Source organism: Leptonychotes weddellii, chromosome 7 (genome assembly GCF_054177405.1).
Source record: "Leptonychotes weddellii isolate Sample4059 chromosome 7, ASM5417740v2, whole genome shotgun sequence".
Taxonomy (NCBI): Eukaryota; Metazoa; Chordata; class Mammalia; order Carnivora; family Phocidae; genus Leptonychotes; species Leptonychotes weddellii.
The window spans coordinates 26,837,477-26,859,119 of record NC_138375.1 but is presented as its reverse complement, the minus strand read 5'-3'; the positions used below and the strand labels follow the sequence as shown (position 1 = coordinate 26,859,119).

At 37.3% G+C, this 21,643-nt stretch overlaps 1 protein-coding gene and 1 non-coding gene across 3 annotated transcripts in view; both read left to right on the top strand.

Moving 5' to 3' along the window:
* The window catches only part of NUP155 (nucleoporin 155), a 65,215-nt gene that overhangs the window by 21,484 nt on the left and 22,088 nt on the right, over positions 1 to 21,643 (top strand). The window contains exons 13-22 of one of the 2 annotated variants that reach the window (XM_081826004.1): positions 2,116 to 2,286; positions 4,608 to 4,718; positions 5,880 to 5,974; positions 6,716 to 6,804; positions 7,281 to 7,343; positions 7,911 to 8,016; positions 9,562 to 9,628; positions 11,012 to 11,127; positions 16,932 to 17,029; positions 20,741 to 20,871. In XM_081826004.1, coding sequence (XP_081682130.1) covers positions 2,116 to 2,286; positions 4,608 to 4,718; positions 5,880 to 5,974; positions 6,716 to 6,804; positions 7,281 to 7,343; positions 7,911 to 8,016; positions 9,562 to 9,628; positions 11,012 to 11,127; positions 16,932 to 17,029; positions 20,741 to 20,871 — 1,047 coding nt within the window. Of the gene's footprint in view, positions 1 to 2,115; positions 2,287 to 4,607; positions 4,719 to 5,879; positions 5,975 to 6,715; positions 6,805 to 7,280; positions 7,344 to 7,868; positions 8,017 to 9,561; positions 9,629 to 11,011; positions 11,128 to 16,931; positions 17,030 to 20,740; positions 20,872 to 21,643 lie in introns of both variants that reach the window. The other variant, XM_006730412.3, reaches the window with a different exon arrangement.
* Positions 12,110 to 12,237, top strand: LOC115939930 (small nucleolar RNA SNORA30/SNORA37 family). Its single transcript, XR_004074702.2, has one exon. It is a non-coding gene; the product is annotated as a small nucleolar RNA SNORA30/SNORA37 family (small nucleolar RNA).

Here is a 21,643-nt window from a genome sequence, read left to right as displayed (position 1 = left end):
CATGCTCTCTCTATCTCATTCTCTCTCTCAAATAAATAAATAATATCTTTAAAATATATATATATCTTTGGGCGCCTGGGTGGCTCAGTTGGTTAAGCAACTGCCTTCAGCTCAGGTCATGATCCCAGGATCCTGGGATCGAGTCCCACATCGGGCTCCCGGCTCAGTGGGGAGCCTGCTTCTCCCTCTGACCCTCTCGTCTTTCATGCTGTTTCTCTCTCGCTCTCCAATAAATAAATAAATAAAATCTTTAAAAAAAATATATATATATATATATCTTTAAACATTGGAATCATTTTAGAATGTTTCTCATACTGTATCCAAAAAATGCATACATATTTTCTGAAATGACTTTTGTGCCGTTTAAATATATTATGATTTTAGTTACTTAATTATGAGGTCATCCATTATAGTTATGACTTAGAATTGTATCTTTTTTGGGATGCCTAGGTGGCTCATTCGGTTGGACATCTGACTTTGGCTCAGGTCATGATCCTGGGGTCCTGGGATTGAGTCCCGTGTTGGGCCCCTTGCTCACCAGGGAGCCTGCTTCTCCTGTCTGCTGCTCCCCCTGCTTGTGCGCTCGCTCGTGCGTGCTCTGTCTCGCTCTCGCTCTCTGGCAGATGGATAAGTAAAGTCTTAAAAAAAAAATAAAATAATTGTATCTTTTTTAAAGATATATTTTATTTATTTTAGAGAGTGTGTGCATACATGGGGTGGGGGAGGGGCAGAGGGAGAGAGAGAATCTCAAGCAGACTCCTCGCTGAGTGCCATGCCTGATGCAGGGCTCGATCTCATCACCCTGAGATCATTACCTGAGCTGAAATAAGAGTAGGACACTTAACTGAGCCACCCAGGCGCCCCTTAGAATTTTATCTTAATGATGTCTTTAATTTGTAGTTCTGCCTAAATTTACTTATTTATTTTAAAGATTTTATTTATTTAGGGGTGCCCCTTAATTATAGAAATTTTTGAACATACAGAAGAATAGAGGAATGATTTTCCCCATCTTGTTTTCTTTTTTTTTTTTTAACTTATTTATTTATTTATTTGACAGAGACTGAGAGAGACACAGCCAGAGAGGGAACACAAGCAGGGGGAGTGGGACAGGGAGAAGCAGGCTTCCCACTGAGCAGGGAGCCCGACGCAGGGCTCGATCCCAGGACCCCGGGATCCGGACCTGAGCCAAAGGCAGACGCTCAACGACTGAGCCACCCAGGCGCCCCTGCATCTTGTTTTGATCTCTCTTCCCTGCATATACAAATGTCCACACATAAACACATAATCGTGGGGTTTTTTTTTTAAGATTTTATTTATTTATTTGACAGAGAGACGCAGCGAGAGAGGGAACACAAGCAGGGGGAGTGGGAGAGGGAGAAGCAGGCTTCCCACCGAGCAGGGAGCCTGATGTGGGGCTCGATCCCAGGACCCCGGGATCATGACCTGAGCCGAAGGCAGACGCTCAATGACTGAGCCACCCAGGCGCCCCCATAATTGTGTTTTAAAAGCAAATACCACTGCATATTACATGAAATTGATGTACAGGTCCTGGATGAGAGGTGCAGCCCCAGCCTGTCCTAGCCCAGTCTCACACCTTGGCTGCTCGTCTCAGCCCTCAGCACAAAATGAGCTAAGAAGAGGCCAGCACCTCCAAGGGTATGGCCAAGGAAGGCTATCTCTGCTCCCCACTGTTGGTATCCCCTGTTCTACCCCATTTACTTCTCCTAAATGCCCTTGCATTGCCCATGCTGCCTACCTCCTGAGGATGCTGATCAAACCGGATAAACCAACCTCTACTACTACTAAAGATGGTAGAATATAGTTTTTGGGTATTGAAAGAATTACAATTCTAGTAAACACTATTTACAGTTTATCCTAAGAAGATTTTGTCTTTCCCTTCTTTCATGAAAGATAATTGTCATAGAAGCTGGCCTGATTAAAGGAATAGATGGTAGAGCATTAAATAGAAACTTAGGAATGCTCACATACATGTGTTATTAATTTGTAAAATTCTGTATTTCCTTAGAAATTAGGTCTATATGTTTTTTCCTTTTTGGAAGGTTTGCTTTATGTAACTTTAATAGCAGGTATAAAAAGTTTATTTCTTTTGTATAGATGACAACCCGTGTTGATGGTCATTCCTGGGCTCTTTCTGCAATAGATGAATTGAAAGTAGATAAAATAATTACACCCTTAAATAAGGATCATATTCCAATAACTGACTCACCGGTTGTGGTACAGCAGCACATGTTGCCTCCAAAGAAATTTGTTCTCCTCTCAGCACAGGTATGTACATACTCTGTTAAGGTGGAGACAATAAAGAAGCCATGTTTAATGTTATGTATTTTGCAATATTTGCTTAATGGAGTCATAAGGACTTTAGGAGAGTTTACTCTTAAAGATATTCTTAAGGAATAATTTTAAATACCAAAAATGCAACAAAAAGAGCTTGCTGTTTATGAAGTGTTCTATTTTTTTTTAAAGTACCATTTCTAGTACCAGTGTTTAGCAGCATAAAACAAAATAACCTAAATTTATTATTATAATTCTCACTTAACTTATAAAAAAACATTTTTAATATTGGATTTTGGAATAGTGATGCATTTAAAATTCAAATGGTATAATGAGTATACAGAATAAAATCTCCCTTCCAGTTGAGGTCCCTTCCCTACAGACGCCCATGTCATCAGCATCTGTGTATCCTTCCAGAGGTGTGGACATACAAACAAAATATTTCTAAATAAATGGTAGTGTATCACATACACCATTTTATACCTTGTTTTTTATATCTCAGATACATATTTTAGAGATCTTTCCATATCATTATATAAAGAACTTTCTCATTCTATTTTGTATTTGAAAGGTTTTCTTTTATATGAATGTACCCTATTTAACTAGGTCCCTATTGATGGATTATTTTTTGCTGTTCATAATGCTACAACCTTATGTGTATATCATTTTCTTTGTGTGTGAATAAAGCTGTAGAATTATATCTGCTGGGTGAAAGAATATGTGCGTTTCTAATTTTGATAGATGTTGCCAGATTCCCCTGTATTCATATATACGTGCATACATTCACTATCGATGAATATTGATGCCTGTTTCCTTACATCCTGTCCAAGTATAATATGCCATTTTAATAAGTAAGATGGACAGTCTTTTTTTTTTGGTTCTTTTTTGTTTTCTGTTTTTGTTTTCTTTGGACAGTCTTTTCAAGTGTTTATTTTTCTATGGACTATCCCTATTTTATTGAGTTCTCTTTTTCATTTTGATTTATAGAAGCTCTTTATCAAGGAAACTTACTGTAATTTTAGTATCATATTTTTCCTGGTGTGTCATTTTATTTTGTTTACTGAGACTTTTTCCCATACAGGTAAGCATATTAGTCGAAATTTTCTGTTATCTTTTCGGATTTATAAAAGTAGTAAAAAAAAAAAAACCTTCCTCATTCTGAGGTTTATAAAAAAAAATTTACCCACAGTTGCTTTTAGTACTATTATAGTTTTATTTTTGTCCTTTAAATCTCTGATCTGTTTGGAATTTATCCTGATATCCTGATTAAGGATCCAGCTTCATTTTTTTTCTAAATGGACATATGCCAACATAATTAATGGATAATCTAACTTTAATCCTCTGGTTTGAGGGACAGCTTTTATCGTATTCTAAATTCAAATATTTACTTGAACCTGTATGACAACTTTCTAAATTTAATAAGAAAACACTCACCGCCACCAAAAAATAAATTAAGGTTCTGGCTCTGTAGATACAACATTTTATAAACCTATGTTTTATGCATGGTAATAGCACATGCCCTCTGAATACATTTTATGTGTTACAGAGCAGTGTTTTTTGTTTGTTTGTTTGTTTTTTTGAGGTGATATCTTTTTTTATGTTCAATTAGCCAACATAATAGTACATCATTAGTTTTTGATATAGTGTTCAATGATTCATTAGTTGCGTATAACACCCAGTGTTCCTCACCACATATGCCCTCCTTAATACCCATAACCTGGTGACCCCACCCCACATCCCCCTCCCTTCTGTAACCCTCAGTTTGGTTCCCAGAGTCCAGAGTCTCTCATGGTTTGTTTCCCTCTCTGATTTCTTTCCATTCAGTTTTCCCTCCCTTCTCCTGTGGTCCTCCACGCTATTCCTTATGTTCTACGTATGAGTGAAACCATATGATAATTGTCTTTCTCTGCTTGACTTATTTCACTTAGCATAGTCCCCTCCATTCAATCTATGTCGATGCAAATGGTGGGTATTCATCCTTTCTGATGGCTGAGTAATATTCCATTGTATATTTGACCCACATCTTCTTTATCCATTTATCTGTTGAAGGGTATCTTGGCTCCTTCCACAGTTTGGCATTGTGGACATTCAGAGCATTGTTTTCTTATTAAATTTTCTTTGGGCATATATAGACCTAGTATAGGTTGGGAGTTGAAATGTAGATGTTCTTTTTGGCCAGTTTACTTTGTATTCTTGAAGGGGTTTTTTTTGTTTTGTTGATTTTATTAAATAAAATAGCAGGGTCAGTTGATGCCAGCCATGCCAGATAAATCTATTACTTATGGTTGTGGTTTTTTTTTTTTTAAACTTTTTAGGGAAGTCTTATGTTTCATAAACTTAGACCTGTAGATCAACTGAGACACCTACTTGTGAGTAATGTGGGTGGAGATGGAGAAGAGATTGAAAGATTCTTTAAATTACATCAGGTAATTAATTATTTGTACTTTTTAAAAAAATGTTATGATATTTTAAACAATAAAACAATGAGAATAATACCTGAATTTTATGTAAGCTAGGATCAAAATACTGTAATTAATAGGTACTCTTAGCAGTCTTTCTTTCTTTACATTGGTCATTATCTGTGTACTAATATTTGGGAGCAGTATTAATAAGTAAAGCTTATACAGTAAACTCAGATTTTTATCTGTTATTGATAAGTTCCTATTTTAAAGTATACTAGTAAGAAACTCATGTTCAAGTTACATGATAAATACATTTTTATTAAAACACAGGATATTTGTGGACAAATCTTTTTTTTTTTTTTTAAGATTTTATTTATTTGACAGAGAGATAGAGAGAGCACAGATAGACAGAGTGGCAGGCAGAGGGAGAAGCAGGCTTCCCACCGAGCAGAGAGCCCGATGCGGGGCTCGATCCCAGGACCCTGGGATCATGACCTGAGCCGAAGGCAGACGTTTAACCAACTGTGAGCCACTCAGGCGCCCTCTTTTTTTTTAATGCTTAATTTTTTTTTTTTTTTTTTAATTTTTTTGCCAATGACCTGATGAAAAAATTTGGGGCAGTAGTGATAATGCCATTAGTATTTCAAAGCCATTGCTAGAGTTGAGAAGGTAAAACTCAGAAAGCTTAAGATCAAGAATATCAGATCAAAGTTAAGTACAGAGAGACTGGATTCAAATCACCAGCTCTGCCACCAGGTTAGATTACTTTAGTTCTGTGAACTTCAGTTTCTTCATGTGTAAAACAGGCATTATAATAGTGTATGATGTGGGAGTTAATATATGCTAACCTTTTAAAATAGTACCTGGCACATGTCAGGTACTTAATAAATAGCTATATTGTTGTTATTTTCTAAAAGGTAAAAAGACCATGAGAAAGAAAATTAGGGGAATAAACTATAGACTAAAATAGAGTCTAGATAAAAAGAAAAAGCACCCTTTAATGATAGTGCCTCTGATAAACGTTCTCCTTTTTCATACCAACTGATTTCATTCACTTAGGAGATATATATTGAGCACTTGCTCTGTGCTAGGTACAAATTGAAACACTGGATACAAGAATAACCAAAACTTCTTTTTAAATGTTTATGTTTACTATAAGGGAAGAAACTTTTTTTTTTTAAATAGGAAGACCAGGCTTGTGCAACCTGCCTTATCCTTGCTTGTTCCACTGCTGCCTGTGATAGAGAAGTATCTGCATGGGCCACTCGGGCTTTCTTCAGGTATATGTCAGTTTTCTTTTGTTCTTGGCCACTTTTTTTAATGAAAGCATTGGTCAATGTGGTAGTTTAAGGGCTTACCAAACAGTTGAAGAACTATATAGGCAAGATAGTAAAATTTTTTTGCAAAAGGATGAAATCTGGAAAGATTATAATGCTAATAGACGTAGCTAGATTAATACAATGTATGAATTGTTACCCTTGCTCTGGGTTCTGTTCTCCAACTTCTGTCTAGTCTTTTTTCTACACTTCTTTCTACTCCAGTTACCATATCTTTTTTACTTCCTAAAACACTATATCGATTCTGCTTTACTTGTATCATTGGCATTGAGGGATTCTAAATCACTTAAAGGAAACTTGGTATCAAAACGATATTTTTATTTGGAAAATATTTAGCAATAGGTAAGAATTTGAAATGTGATTTGTTTAAAACAATTTTTCAAGTGCTATCTAACTGTAATCTGGTATGAAAATTACAGTGCCATATACTCTTAAGTAAATTCTTTGCATTGCTGACCCTTAGAAATTGCTAGAGTCGCTTATAATTCTTTCTGGTAGAGGTTCAAGTCAACAGTTTCTAAATAAGTATTGTATCTATGCTTATAGATATAAGTACTGTAAAATACATTGAAGTCTGTAATGTTTAAAGCATTTATTTGGGAGCTAGCAGGACTTGGAACAATTCCATCTTTTAAGGTGGATAATTTCACTGAATAAGATCAGCCTCTGTTGTCATAAAAACAGGTACGGTGGTGAAGCACAGATGAGATTTCCACCCACTCTCCCTGCTCCAAGTAATGTTGGTCCCATCTTGGGGTCTCCTGTCTACTCTAGTGAGTACAAAATACTGAAATGAGACTATTTCTAATAGTTTGAGTTTTAGAAACTGCTTAGCATATTTAAATGAACAAAGCTTTTCCTTATATTTATTTACTTGCTACTGTTTTATTGGTGAATACAGTTCTATAGATGTCTGACTCTTAAAAGCAAGGATATATTAATACTGAGTTCTTCATGCATGTTAGAGAACAAAATAACATGTAACCAGTAGTATTTATAGAACTCATTTGTTATTTATCCAAAAGGAAGGAGGTGAATGATTTCATAACAAGTAAACTCCCACCTCAATGTTTTCCTCAGTGGGAGTTATTAGAAAATGCCTGGGAAATCAGCGGAGTCCCTAAATCTTAAAAATTTCATGGATAGTGCCACTCCGCACTCATGCTGAGAAACAGCTTCTCCTAATTTAATCAGATTTAAAAGATTGGGAGGTTATTTTATAAATCTTTATATCTTCTTTCCTTTTTAGGTTCTCCTATTCCTAGTGGTAGTCCATATCCAAATCCATCATTTTTGGGAACACCGTCTCAAGGTACCTCTTTTCTTTGTTTTATATTGCTACTACTATTCTTTTTGAAGAGCTAACACTGTTATCCTTAATGCTTAGTGAAAGAAATATTAACTTCCCCTAGTCTCTTGAAAATAATGTAGTTGAATAGAAGTTACATCCAAGCAAGTATTGACATTGGCCATGAATGCCTTTGCGTAGGAACACCTTTAGTAGTATACCTGAAAGCTCCTTATCTGGGTACCAGGATTTAATATGCAGCCATGAAATCTGTATAATTAGCTCTGTTTGACTCCCAACATTAAGGAGGAGTGATTGCAAGCTTTCTTGCCTTTTATCCTGCATGCCGACACTTAGAAAGCCTACCTGGGAGCATCTATCCAATCTGAGTCTCTTCTTACCGGGGAAAACCAAATTCAATACCTATTTATTCCAGTATTTTTGTACAGATTCTTACCTTTGGGCCTACATACACAGGCTGTGGTTATTGAGGATGCTGAATGTTTAAGGTTAAATTTAAAGATTTGTCTTTCTTATGTTGTGTACAAGGTGTACATCCTCCTGCCATGTCAACTCCAGTGTGTGTTTCAGGAAACCCAGCAACTCAGGCCACAAGTATGAGTTGTATGGCTGCACCAGAGATTGTGTACTCTGGAAAACACAATGGTATTTGCATTTACTTTTCTCGAATCATGGGGTAAGTTTTGCATGGAATAACCAACTATTGCTCACCTTGTCCTATTTTGTGTAGTTGAATATTTTTAACTTTAAATTTGGGACATCATTTATTCCTGTTAAATTTAACTTACAGTTTTATTTAGCTCACTTGTTCATTAATAAAATTGTTTTCTATTTAGCTTTTTTTTAATCATCTAACCATCTATATTTGTTGTGTTTTATATATATGTATACACATACATATTAACATATGGTGTTACAAACCACCCCATTAATTCAGTGACCTGTATCTGCAAGTCAGCTAGGTGGTTCTGGTCTTAGCTAGACTAACTCATTTATACTCATTCAGCTGTGGGATTGAAGAGAGCCCTGTCAATCTTGGCTGGAGTCTCACATGTTTAGGGTCATGTTTGTATGCAGGTGTAGAATGGTCTCTGCTGGGACAATTGGGTTTTTGTTTTTCACATGGTCTCTCATCCTCCAGCAGGTTAGCCAGGGGTTATTCCCTTGGTGATGGCAAAGTCCCATGAGACAGGGTAGAAATTTGCAAAGCTTCTTGATGCCTAGGTTTAAAGTTGGCTTACCATTATTTATTTATTTTTTTTTTAAAGATTTTATTTATTTATTTGAAAGAGAATGAGAGAGAGCACATGAGAGGGGGGAGGGTCAGAGGGAGAAGCAGACTCCCTGCCGAGCAGGGAGCCCGACGCGGGACTCCAGGATCATGACCTGAGCCGAAGACAGTCGCTTAACCAACTGAGCCACCCAGGCGCCCGGCTTACCATTATTTTAACCTCATTCACTGGGCCAGGGAAACATCTCCAGGCCAACCCAGATTAAAAAATAGAATTCATTCAAATAAAATATTTGTAAAAAGCCAGGGGGTGGGCACCTGGGTGGCTCAGTCGTTAAGTGTCTGCCTTTGCCTCAGGTCATGATCCCAGGGTCCTGGGATCGAGCCCCGCGTCGGGCTCCCTGCTCAGAGGGTAGTCTGCTTCTCCCTCTCCCACTCCCCCTGCTTGTGTTTCCTCTCTCGCTATGTCTCTCTCTGTCAAATAAATAAATAAAATCTTTAAAAAAAAAATTGAATCCATTCAAACATGGGAAATAAACTCATTATGAGAGACACATCAAAGTCATATTGTAAAGGATAACTATAAGGAGGGACAAAGAATTACAGCCATTTTTGCAATTAGTCTACCATATCATCCAGTTAATTATCCTGTCTGCTATATGTCTTAGATTTGAGATGGATGCTTTCATTTGAATCGTTTGCTTAAAATGTGAAGCAGTGCAATACTCTTTTATAAATTTGTTTTTGCATTATAAACTTTGTTTACAATCCATTGCCCAGAGTCTTTTGATTTTTTCTCAGCAGTATTTCATTATGTGAAATAACTTAGGTATATCAGGTTTAGAAATTTTCTTGTTTTCCATTCTTTTAGATAACTTTGTGAAGTATTAAATCATTGCTGTACTTTGATAAACACACAGACAGGAATTTACTACATATTGTAATTGTTTTTGTTTATACAGCATAATTATTAAAACTTTTTTATTTCAGAAATATCTGGGATGCGAGTTTAGTTGTGGAGAGAGTATTCAAGAGTGGCAACAGAGAAATCACTGCAGTAAGTGTGTTGTATAATGTATTCCATTGCTGTATGTAACCATTTTATGGTATTGTATAAATAGATTGTTTCACATTTCTTGGTGTTAGAAACAAGATGCTGATTATTCTTTTATGGACGTGTTTGTGTACGTGTCCAATAAACTCCTTGCCCTGGGTGAAGTCCCAGCTCCATCACTTATATAAATGATGAGTCATTTTCTTAATATTTCAGTCTGATACCTCACTATAAGGTGAGAATAATAACCTGTTGTGAGGGTTAAACAGAGTAAGTCCTAATCCTTAATATTTACTCAAAGCTACTATTTAATATTTCGCTTATATGCTCCCGAATTCCATGAACCCAGTACTAATTTCCATGCATAAATATACTTTCTAGAGTACTTTAAGAATAGATCCTGTAGGAGTGCCTGGGTGGCTCAGTCGGTTAAGGTCTGCCTTTGGCTCAGGTCATGATCCCAGGGCCCTGGGATCGAGCCCTGCATCGGGCTCCCTGCTCAGCAGGGAGCCTGCTTCTCCTTCTCCCCCCTGCTTGTCTCTCTCTCTCAAATAAATAAATTAAATATAGTTTTTTTTTAAGATTTTATTTATTTGACAAATAGAGAGTGAGCACAAGTAGGCAGAGTGGCAGGCAGAGGGGGAGGGAGAAGCAGGCTCCCCGATGAGCAGGGAGCCCGACGTGGAGCTCGATCCCAGGACCCTGGGATCAGGACCTGAGCAGAAGGCAGACACTTAACCAACTGAGCCACCCAGGTGCCCCAATAAATAAAATCTTAAAAAAAAAAAAAGAATAAATTCTGTAAACCTTTGTATTATCATAAATTCAGGTAGTAAAATTTTTTAAACATGAAATATGAATGCAATTTATTTTAAGCTTTTTTCTTTTTAAATCTGAAAGATACCAAATATTTTTTCGATTCTGATACTCTTTTAAAGTTCACATTTCTAAGAAGAAGAATATATTTATTTAACATAGTATATGATTCCATTTATATGAAGTTCAAGAACAGACAAAGCTAACCTATGGTGACAAATAAGAAAAGTGGTTTGCTGGGAGATGGAATGACTAGTGACTAGAAAGGAGCATTAGGGAACTTCTTGGGTGTTGGAAATATTCTGTATTGTGGTCTGGGTGGTGACTGAATTAAAATATAAAAAGCTATCAAGATATTCACTTAAGATGTGTTTATTTTACTGTCTGTAAATTATACCTAAAACAAACCAGAGCAGGACAGGAGGGATGTGGCTATCTAGTCCTTTATTCTGCAACAAGCATAAATAATTACTGTTATTAAAACTTGACATTGAGTTATAAAGAGTATGTTTTTTACATATACAGTTTTTCAGTGTTTTAAAGCTTTTGAAAATACTTTTTTTCTTACAGATTGAAAGTAGTGTTCCCTCCCAACTGTTGGAGTCAGTGCTACAAGAACTAAAAGGTTTGCAAGAATTTCTAGACAGAAACTCCCAATTTGCAGGGGGACCATTAGGAAATCCAAAGTAAGAATAAACAGGATTTATTTGCCTATTTTTTCCTTTTTCTCTCTGAGATATAATTCACATTATAAAATTCATCCTTTTAAATATTTAGTTCAGTGGTTTTTAGCATATTTATGAGGTTATGCTTTTACCACCACTATCTAATTCCAGAACATTTTCATCATGCCAAAAAGAAACCCTTTACCCATTAGCAGTCACTCCCTGTTCACACCACAGTAAAAATAATACCATAGAATGGCTTAAACAACAAACATTTATTTCTCACAGTTCAGGAGGCTGGAAGTCTGAGATCAGGGTGCCAGTATGGTTGAGTTCTGGTGAGGACCCTCTTCGTCGTTTACAGGCAGCTACTTTCTTTCTGTGTCCTAACATGGCAGAGAGAAAACTAGGTGACAGTCTCTGTGGTCTCTTCTTGTAAGGCTGTTAATCGCATTGTGTGGGCTTCACTCTCATCACTCCATCTAAACCTAATTACCTCCCAAAGGCCCAATCTCCTAATACCATCACTCTGGGAATTGGGACTTCAACATTGGAACATGGTGGGACACAAACAGTCCATAGCACTCCCCATTTCCTTTCCAGTTCCTAACAACCACTAATCTATCTGTGTCTGTGGATCTGCCATATTCTGGATCTTTTATGTAAATGGAAATGTGGCCTTTTGTTTCTGGCTTCTTTTAGCATATTTTCAAGGTTCACGTGTTTTAACGTGTATCGGTATTTTGTTTCATTTTTCAGTTCATCAGGTGATGCTCATTTGGGTTATGTTAGCTTTTTGGTTGCTATGAAAAATGCTGATGTGAACATACCTATAAAGGTTTTTGTGTGGGCGTATGTTTAGGATAAAAATTTTTTTTATTATAGAAATAATATGGGCTTTTTGTAAAGATTTCACTTTACTGCCCAGAAAATTTATGATCTGTAGTATAACAGTATAAACTATATGAAATATATAAATATGTGTTTCTTTAAAACTGTAAATATAGCACTTTCACAGGTCCTCCCCTGACATTGGGGCCAGGATTTGGTAGCTGGTGCTGAAAGAAAACCCTTGATTGCATCCTGGCCGTGGAACCATGCCAGGGGCAGCTGTCACTCAGTGGGACAGAGAGACTGTTCTGTGACATCATGTTCAACATTGTATCTTTCTCCTGCTGCTCTTACCTTAGGTCTTCTCCTTTAAAAAAAAAAAGAAAGAAAATTAAATAAACTGCAAATAGAATCTAAATAGGCACACTTTTATGAAACATTGTATATACTCACTATATCTTCTACAACATTCCAAATCAGTGGAATAAATAATTTTTTTTTAAGATTTTATTATTTATTTGACAAAGAGACACAGCGAGAGCAGGATCACAAGCAGGGGGAGCGGAAGGGGGAGAAGCAGGCTTCCTGCTGAGCAGGGAGCCCGATGTGGGGCTCGATCCCAGGACCCTGGGATCATGACCTGAGCCGAAGGCAGATGCTTAACGACTGAGCCACCCAGGCGCCCAAGAATAAATAATTTTTATATTGGCTGCATATTTTTCCATTATTTATATGCAGACATTTAATGGTGTAACTCTATTAATAATTGCAGTGTTTCTGTTTTTTCATGTCATAAAGAAGGTACAGTGATTACTCCTCTTTATACATGTTGGTGTACTTGTTCAGTAATCTTCAGATGAATTTCTTGAGAAGTAGAATTATTGGGTGTAAGAACTTTTTAAAATGTTGATATGTAGTATTTAGTTGTCTCCTGAGAAAGTTAAACCAATTTTCTTTATTTTGAGCCTTTGGAACACTCTAAAGTATATCTTAATGTATAAATTGATTTCTCCCTTCTTCTGTTAACCCAGTTTAAGAGTCTGTCTTTTAATAAGACAATATAACCTCTTCCCATGTTTGGGATTAGTTTAATGTTTGATCTTATTTTCACCATCCTGAATTTGTGCTTTTTATTGTGTGTTTTGTTTTTCTTTCCTTCCCCATCCCCTTATTTTACTGGATTGATCAGACCTCTCCCTACCCCAAACACAGATTTAGAAGTTTTATACATGATTTTCTTTCTCTAGTAGTTAGTTTTAAATTCTGAAAAATACACATCTCTGTCAGCATTAGTAATTGGACAGAAGCTATTACCGTTCCTTTTTCCCCTGCCCTCCACCAGTATCCTCCTTGGAAATTAGCTGGAATTTTAGTTGTAAGGTATTTTTTTTCTTTTTTCTTTTTAACATTATATTTTTCTCTTAATAGTTTCTTAGCAGTTTATTGAATTTTACAGTTATAACTGCAGTTGTCTGTTAATTTTATACCCTGCTACTTTACTAATTTCTCTTTAGTTAGTTTTTTCATTGAGTGTTTTGGATTTTTCATATATGTAGTCCTGTCATCTGCAAATAGAGATAATTTTACCTTTTCTTTCTGGCTCTAGTTGCTTTCTCCTGTCTGTATAGGCTAATATCTCCAACACAGTGTTAAATAGTAGTGGAGGTACACTGGGCATCTGGGTCTTATTCCTGACTTTAGTGGGAAAGCTTGTAGTGTTTCTCTATTAAAGATCATGCCGGGGCGCCTGGGCGGCTCACTCGCTAAGTGTCTGCCTTTGGCTCAGGTCATGATCCCAGGGTCCTGGGATCAAGCCCCGCATCAGGCTCCCTGCTCCGCGGGAAGCCTGCTTCTCCCTCTCCCACTCCCCCTGCTTGTGTTCCCTCTCTCACTGTCTCTCTCTCTGTCAAATAAATAAGTAAAATCTTTAAAAAATAAATAAAGATCATGCCTACATAGATACAGTTTATCATGCTAAGAAAGTATTCATCCATTTCTGTTTTAAGAATTTTCATATAAAGTGAGTATTGGAATTTGTCAAATGTCTGCATTTTCCAGAGATATTTTTTCCTTTATTAACATTTTCTAATTTCAGCCAACCCTTCATGCCTGCAACAGTCTCACTGAGTATTTGTTAATAGCTTTTTAAGATGTAATTTATATGCCGCAAGATTCACTTATTTTAAATGTTTGGTTCTGCAAATTTTAGTAAATATATAGAATTGTGCAACCATTATCACAGTCTATTTTGGGAACATTTTCTTCAACCCAAAGACAGTTCTTTTGTCCATTTGCAGTCATTTCCACCCCTTAGCCTCAAACACTTATTAATCTATCCTATCTATAGATTTGCCTATTCTTGACATTTCATGCTAATGGAATCATATAATTTATGGTCTTTAGAATCTAGCTTTTTTTTGCTTAGCGTTATTTTGAGGTTCATGATCAAGGTCCATGTTGCAGCATAAATAACTACTTCACCCCTTTTTATTGCCTAACGAGTATGGGATTGTAAGGTCATAGCCATTTTCTCTCAGATTTTCATTTATAGTTTTGTTCCATTTTCTTCCTAAACTTTAATATTGCAGAGGAAAAGTACATTGCCTTTCTGATTCTCTTTTTTCTGTAAATGGCTTGTGTTAACTTTGAAGTTTTTTAATGCTTTTTGTCTTTATTACTGAAAATTTAGCAATTTCACCATGTCTTCAATATGTCCTTTTTCAATGAGTGTTGAGAACTAAACTTTCTCAATGAGCATTTAGAACTAGACTTAAGCCTTGGTGAATTTTCTTCTGTTATTTTTTATTTATTGTACTATCTGATCATTTCCCTTTTCTTGGGAAAATCCTATTAACTCTCCTGGATCTAGCCTCAGTTTCTTCTCTTTTCTTCCACAATTTTCTTTCTTCCTTCCTTTTGTTGTTGTGGTGGTTTGGTAGATTACAGAATTCCTAGAGTTGTTGTTCCCAATTATTGTGTGTGTGTGTGTGTATATAATTATTTATTTTTTTTTTAAAGATTTATTTATTTACTTTGGGGGAGGCAGAAGGAGAGGGAGAGTCTTAAGCAGATTCCGCAGTGAGCACGGAGACTGGTGCTGGGCTCAATCTCACAACCCTGAAATCATGGCCTGAGCTGAAACCAAGAGTCTGGCACTTAACCAACTGTGCCACCCAGGTGTCCCAATTATATTTTAAACAGCATCCGTTCAGGGGCACCTGGGTGGCTCAGTCTGGTTGAGCGGCTGCCTTTGGCTCAGGTCATGATCCCGGCATACTGGGATCAAGGCCTGCATTGGGTCCCCTGCTCAGCAGGGAGTCTGCTTCTACTTTTCCCTGCTTTTGTGCTCTTGCTTGCTCGCATGCTCTCTCTCCCTCTCAAATAAATAAAAATATTAAAAAAAAAAAAATAGCATCTGGGGCACCTGGGTGGCTCAGTCGTTAAGCATCTGCCTTCCACTCAGGTCATGATCCCAGGGTACTGGGATCAAGCCCCGCATCAGGCTCCCTGCTCAGCAGGAAGCCTGCTTCTCCTCCCACTCCCCCTGCTTGTGTTCCCTCTCTCGCTGTGTCTCTCTCTGTCAAATAAAATCTTAAAAAAAAAAAAAAAATAGCATCTGTTCAGTTTCTCTGATACATTTTTTTCTGGCCATTATATTTTTAATTCTGAGAGCTCTTTTTATTTTCCCTTTTTCGTGACAATTAGCACTTATAATGTGAGTACCAGATTTCACTAGATAGATTACATGCTAAAACAAACAAGACTGACATTCTCCAGAGGGCTGATATATGCAACAACGTGGATGACTCTCAAATGTATTATGCTATAGAAAGGAAGCCAGAATCGATTTGTATGACATATTGGAAAAGGCAAAACTATAGGGGTAGGAGTGCCTGGGTGGCTCAGTCGGTTAAGTGTCTGCCTTGGGCTCGGGTCGTGTTCTCGGGGTCCTGGGATCGAGCTCTCCATCAGGCTCTCTGCTCAGTGGGGAGCCTGCTTCTTCCTCTCCATCTGCCACTCCCCCTGCTTGTGCTCTCTCACTCTCTCTCTGTCAAGTAAATAAATAAAATCTTAAACAAAAGGGGCGCCTGGGTGGCTCAGTCGTTAAGCATCTGCCTTCAGCTCAGGTCATGATCCCAGGATCCTGGGATCGAGCCCCGCATCGGGCTCCCTGCTCCGTGGGAAGCCTGCTTCTCCCTCTCCCACTCCCCCTGCTTGTGTTCCCTCTCTCACTGTCTCTTCCTCTGTCAAAAAATAAAATCTTAAAAAACAAAACAAAACTATAGAGGTAAAGGAGATCAGTGGTGGACAGGCTTAGCGGGTGGGAAGAGGATTTGGATAGAAGAGACAGCACAAGAGAATTTTGGGGCGTAATGGAACTGTTCTGTATCTTGATTGTGGTGGTAGTTACATGACACCATGCATCTGTCAAAACTCATAAAACTGCACACGGAAAAGGTGGATGTTATGTAACCTGACACCAAAATACTGCTCATCATTGAAGGATTCTAGAAACCAATTCATTACTTTTAAATTTGGCAGATAAAGAGAAAGAAGCAACCATTTATTCAGCCTTTCTGAATAAAATGGACATCACAATAACCAAATAATTGAAACTTTAAGCATCCACAAGATTAAAATGCTTCAGTTTTAAATCATCATTGATTTGCCAGTGATTATTTCACTATTCTGCAGAGGAAAAGAATATTAACAATGTATCCCAGTTCATTTATATGAGATATTCAGAATAGGCAAACTTAAAGAGACAGAAAGTAGACCAGCAGTTACTTAGGGTAGGGGTGGGAGAGTTGGGGATTGACTGCTTATAGAGAGTGGGTGAAAATGTTCTAAAATTAGATTGTGGTGATAGTTGCACAACCCTATGAATATATTTTGAGAAACCAAATTATGTACTCTGAATGGTTGAATTGTATGGTATATGAATTCTATCTCAGTAAAGCTGTTGAAAACACACATTTTGGAATTTATTTCAGTACAACAGCCAAAGTGCAGCAGAGGCTGATAGGATTCATGCGTCCTGAAAATGGAAATACCCAGCAGATGCAACAGGAACTGCAGAGGAAGTTTCATGGTAAGTTATTCCTTCTGATCAGTTGACTGTACATGACCCCAATAAAGAGTTTTATTCATCGAGTAGAAAACAGTGGATTGAATAGAAAACAGTGGACATCTCTCAGTAAGATCTAGTTTTTTGATTAACACAAGTATTTTTTATTAAAATAACATCAGTGTGGTTGAGAAAAGTGGGACTGTATGGATCTCATGTATTTCCATAACTTTCAGCCCTTTTTTTTTTTTTTTAAAGATTTTATTTATTTATTTGACAGAGAGAGAGAGACAGCGAGAGAGGGAACACAAGCAGGGGGAGTAGGAGAGGGAGAAGCAGGCTTCCCACGGAGCAGGGAGCCCGATGCGGGGCTCGATCCCAGGACCCTGGGATCATGACCTGAGCCGAAGGCAGACGCTTAACAACTGAGCCACCCAGGTGCCCCATAACTTTCAGCCCATTAAGTTTTTTCCTTTCCTTTACAAGAAAACATGATACCTTTTTTTAAAGTAAGTTTTTAAATTGTAAAATAGGCATAATATAAAATTTACCATTTTAACCACATTCACTTTGTTGTGCAAACATCACCACTATCCATCTCCAGAACTTTTTTCATCTTACGAAACTCTGTACCCATGAAACAAAGCTCCCCATTTTCCATACCATCCCAGCCCCTAACAACTGTCAGTAGTTTTCTGTTTGTTTTTTTTCTCTCTGAATTTGACTACCTTATATACTTCATATAAGTGGAATTATACAGTGACCAGCTTTGCAACTGGCTTATTTCAGCTAGTATGTCTTCAGAGTTGATCCGTGTTGTAGCATATGTCCAAATTTCCTTTCTTTTTAAGACAATATTATTCCATTGTATGTCTACACAGGTTTCCCCTGCTATCTGAGTGTTCCTGTGAAACCTTTCATAAGCCAAATGGCATAAAGTGAGAAAGTAATTACCGTTAATTTATATGGATAAATTTTTGAGCATTCCCAGACCCCAAAAAATAACCTTTCTTAGGCTTTTCTGTTCCTTAGGACACTTTTTTTTTTTTTAAGTTTATTTACTTTTTTGTTAGTAATCACTATGCCCATTGTGGGGCTTGAACTCACGACCCTGAGATCAAGAGTCACATGCTCTTCCAACTGAGCCAGCCAGGTGCCCCACCTTAGGACACATTTAGAGATAAAGCACAGAAGCCCATAAACCCATTTCAAAGTTGTGGCGGCTTGATGCCGAGATGATGTGTATCGTTTCTGGGAAAGGAGTTTGGCAGGGTGCATGCTGCCTGTGTAATGGCTCACTACAACAAAACGCTGAATGCTGGTTTTAGGGTGTATTTTCGTGAAAGCAAAAAAAAAAAACACTTGGGTTTTTGAACACTTGGGTTGCTTCCACCTTTGAGGCATTAGAAATAATTCTGCTATGAATGTATTGTACAAATATAAATTTGAGTCCTTGCTTTCAGTTCCTTTGTTATATACCCAGAAATGGAATTGCTGGATCATATGGTATTCTGTTTTTAATTTTTGAGGGACTGCCATACCGTTCTCTATGCACCATTTTACATATCTGCTAGTAGTGCATAAAGTATTTCAATTTCTTCACATCTTCACTCGTTATTTTTCTCTTTTTATAATATCCATCCTAGTAGATACAAAGCGGTATCTCACTGTGTTTTTTTTTAATTTTTTATTGTTATGTTAATCACCATATCACTGTGGTTTTTGATGTATTTTCCTTCCTAATGATTAGTGACACACCTTTTTATAGAGTTAAAAATGTGAATCACATTTTTGGTTGTTTTTGTTTTTGTTTGTCTATTATAAATAGTAACAGTCGTGGAAAGAGCAAGGTAATGGAAAACTTATAATCATCTATTATTCCAAAGTAATCTGGAATAATCATTGCTTAAATTTTGCCTGCCGTTTTTTTAAAGAATTTTTGTGTTCTAGGGGCGCCTGGGTGGCTCAGATGGTTAAGAACCACCCCCCCCAAAAAAAGAATCGGCCTTCGGCTCAGGTCATGATCCCAGCATCCTGGGATGGAGCCCCACATCGGGCTCCTGGCTCAGTGGGGACTCTGCTTCTCCCTCTCCCTCTGCCTCTCCCCCTGCTCATGCTCTCTCTCTCTGTATCTCTCAGTCTCAAATAAATAAATAAAATCCTTTAAAAAACAATTGTTTAAAAAAAAAGAATTTTTGTGTTCTGTTTGAGCCATTTCTGGCTGATAGATCTTTGCTAATTAAGACCCAGCCATTTACTCTTGTCCCTTCCTGCTAGATCTAGTTTTCTGTTTTTTTTGTTTGTTTGTTTTTGTTTTTATTTTTAAAGATTTTATTTATTTATTCATGAGAGATAGAGAGAGGCAGAGGCAGAGGGAGAAGCAGGCTCCCCGCGAAGCAGGGAGCCCGATGCGGGACTAGTTTTCTGTTTTATAAACATTTCTATTCTATAAACATTTTTTCATTACTGCTGTTGGTACTTCAGTAGGTCTTAAGCCTGACAATACCAAGCACTGGTAAGGATTAAAACAAAAGGGAGGGTTCAAATTGCTGGCACATGTACACTGAAAACAACTACTTTGGAGAGAGTTTGATACTATCCTGTAAAAGCTGAGAATGCATATATATTGAAAGCCAGCAGCTTCACTTCTATGGATACATCGTATAGCAGTCTTTTTTTTTTTTTTTTTGGTAAAGATTTTATTTATTTGACAGACATAGCGAGAAAGGGAACACAAGCAGTGGGGGAGTGGGAGAGGGAGAAGCAGACTCCCCACTGAGCAGGGAGCCCGATGTGGGACTCGATCCCAGGGCCCTGAGATCATGACCTGAGCTGAAGGCAGACGCTCAACAACTGAGCCACCCAGGCACCTCCCATCGTATAGCACTCTTTATTGGACTTTTTTCCTTATAGTAAGGAATACATTTTACGTTATGACTCTGATGTTTGAAAGCATACATACACAACCGAAACAAAATTGTAGGAAATAACTACCTGTTTTATACTCTAATATTTCCTTTTTTTTTTTTTTTTTTTTAAGTATACTCCACGCCCAGTGTGGGGCTTGAACTTAAAACCCTGTGATCAAGAGTTGCATGGTTTACTGACTGAGCCAGCCAGGCACCCCAATTCTGTTTCCTTTTTAAGAAAAAAAAAAAAGCTGTCATGACTGACTGAATTGATTTCATGACTCACCTGTTTTGTTTTGGTTTTTTTTCACCAGTTTATCTTAATCCAGGGTTTGAGGAACATAGTCCTAGCAAAAAGTGCTTTTCAGGAGTCCTTTCTTAAGGATGTTTATTGCATTGTTGTTTTCGTAGCAAAGCATAGGAGACAATATAAATGTCCTTAAGGTGGAAAATGGACCTAATTGTGGTATACTTATGTGATGGAACATCCAGTAATTTAAATACATTAGATTTATACTTATTAATATAGATAGCCTGTGAAAATACAGCTGGGTAGAAAAAGTGGTGTAAATTGTTTAAAAATAGCAGTGTTTTTGTTGTTTGTACACACACAGACGCATAGAAGCACATACACATAATGACAGGATAAAAAGCATGAATTCAACAAATCATGATCATGGTTGGCTGTGATGAGGGGAAAGAGGAGACCATTAAGGATTTCAGCCTTAACTATAGTTGTTCTTATTGAAAGTAAAGTGTTGTTTTATTTAAAACAAAACAACCTATGTCATTGTATAAAACTTCATTAGTTGTGTTTTGTAATTAGAGGCTCAACTGAGTGAAAAGGTTTCACTTCAGGCAATCCAGCAGTTGGTTCGAAAATCATACCAGGCTCTGGCTTTATGGAAGCTTCTTTGTGAACATCAATTCACTGTCATTGTAGGAGAACTTCAGAAGGTAGGATTTCTTTTCCCTTAAGATCATACTGTTAATGCTGTGCTTAGTTTGTTTTCTTTTGAGTAAGCTTTAATCTTATATTTGGGTTTGGGAGGGGACTTTTGGGGAGAAGCATTTAGGTTATGAGTAAGTTAATATCTGCTTAATGGAAATCTTCTTAATGGAAGATTGCACTAAAGCATGAACGCTTGAGGGATCTGCTTTGTCAAAACCACAAGTTTTGGGCGCCTGGGTGGCTCAGTTGGTTAAACGACTGCCTTCGGCTCAGGTCATGATCCTGGAGTCCCAGGATTGAGTCCCGCATCGGGCTCCCTGCTCGGCAGGGAGTCTGTTTCTCCCTCTGACCCTCCCCCCTCTCCTGCTCTCTCTCTCTCATTCTCTCTCTCAAATAAATAAATTTAAAAATCTTTAAAAAAAAAACAAAAAACACAAGTTTTTACAATATGTGAGAATTTTACTATATTCTCATGGTATATGAATGAAATCTTTACCAAAAATATTTTTTTTAAACAGTAGATTGTAACCATTATTTGGATTGCAGATCCCTTTGGGAATTTGATCAAAACTCTTTCTTCCCACCCTCAAAGAATGCATACAGATACATCCACAAAATTTTTGCATGTAATTTCAGAGAATCCAGTGACTTAAATTAAACATTCTTCTTTTAAAGAAAGATGTTTACCATTGTGAGAAATGAATGGGTCATATTTCTCTTGCTGTCCTCATTTGAATCCTTTTTAAGTATAATGGCAATTTGCCTTCATTTAAATGT